General features: G+C 39.3%; 1 protein-coding gene across 1 annotated transcript; it reads left to right on the top strand.

Annotated features, from left to right (window-relative positions):
• Positions 1–365: 365 nt before the first annotated feature.
• On the top strand, positions 366–865 carry LOC145029770 (uncharacterized). The gene is made up of 2 exons (XM_078978236.1): positions 366–654; positions 774–865. Exons 1-2 carry the CDS (start codon positions 366–368, stop codon positions 863–865), a joined length of 381 nt encoding a protein of 126 aa, XP_078834362.1.
• The last annotated feature ends 552 nt before the right edge of the window (positions 866–1417 follow it).

Here is a 1417-nt window from a genome sequence, read left to right as displayed (position 1 = left end):
GCAGTTTTACTACTAAAGACACTGCCCCCCCCCCCCCCAAATCCCATAGTACACTGGAAAGCGCCCTTTTTCGTAAAATTGTCCAAGATATGGAAGTTCATCTCAACATGACGGCCTGTCAGAAAGTAGTTTTCTAGTGCTTACGTGCACCACATGCCCAAGATTTTCTTCTTGCCTTTCTTATAGATGAGATTGGCCAACATGTGTCTCCTGTGGAGTATCGTACTATCCTCAAATATAGACTCATGATTCCAATATTCCCAGCTGACGAGATATGTCCGGTGTGTCGCAAGGCATGTTTGGACTCCTTTGGAGAGCATGCAGTTCACTGTAAAGAACTCCCGAGGTTCAAATATAGGCACGATATGGTCAGAGATTTTTTGTTCGATATATTTAAGCGTGCAGCAGTTTCCGCTAAGAAAGAGGCACCTGTGAATTTCTTGATTGACCCGACAGAAGGAAGGTCAACCCTTAGACTGGCTGACATTTTGATTTTTCGATGGGTTGGAGGGAAACATGCATCTGTGGACCTTACAGGGGTATCCCCTCTCGTGGGCTTGAGGGCGGGGGGTTTCACGGCAGGACTAGCTGCTTTAAAAGCTGCTACAGGCAAAGTCAACAAACATGAGAATCGTGCATGGAAAATCAACACGTGTTCATACCATTTGCGTTTGATACGTTTGGTTTCCTCGCACCGGATGCGGTAGAGCTTCTTAATAGAGTACAACGGATTATGCATTGCAATGGTATATCCCATAGTTCTATGAATGTAGTATTTAAAAGATTGAGCTTTGCTATACAAAAAGGCTTAGCGGCGCAACTTGTTGCCCGTTTGCCATCTCACTTGTTGTACGATGAAAATTAAATTAAAAAAATGAGAAATTAAAAAAAAAAAATCCGTCTGCATTTAAAAACTCATCAATCTTAACAATGCCATATGCAAACCTATCATCTGGTACTTTGTGAAAATCAACTATTGTATGTTCACAATCATATGTCATGACATCAACCTTTTCTCCTTCTAATGCAAGAAAAGGTAGCAATTTACGATGTTGTTCTTTGCTAATGTCAGAAGAATGATGTAAAGCGGTTAATTTTGCATATAAACGTTTGGGTGAATTACAGTAAATGTTTTGTTGTTTCAACAACAACTTGACATCTTTATCTAAATCTTCCCTATCCTTATTGACATTTTGTAATTGCAATTCTAGGTATTCTACTGTGATTCTTTTTGTGTCTAACAACTTTCGTGTCTCTAGCAATTGATTATTTAGTTTCTTGGCCTCGTTACTAGCAGACACAACAATAGCATCAAAGTAAGCAACAATATCATCAAACGTAATTATTTCAGAATCATATGCATGTAAAGGAATATTAAAAGATTCACAAATTGAACGTACCTTGGTTGTCATCGGAG

Source organism: Lactuca saligna, chromosome 2, assembly GCF_052625555.1.
Source record: "Lactuca saligna cultivar CGN05327 chromosome 2, ASM5262555v1, whole genome shotgun sequence".
In the NCBI taxonomy this organism is placed as follows: Eukaryota; Viridiplantae; Streptophyta; class Magnoliopsida; order Asterales; family Asteraceae; genus Lactuca; species Lactuca saligna.
The sequence above is the reverse complement of the archived record's forward strand: the minus strand, read 5'-3'. Positions and strand labels throughout refer to the sequence as shown.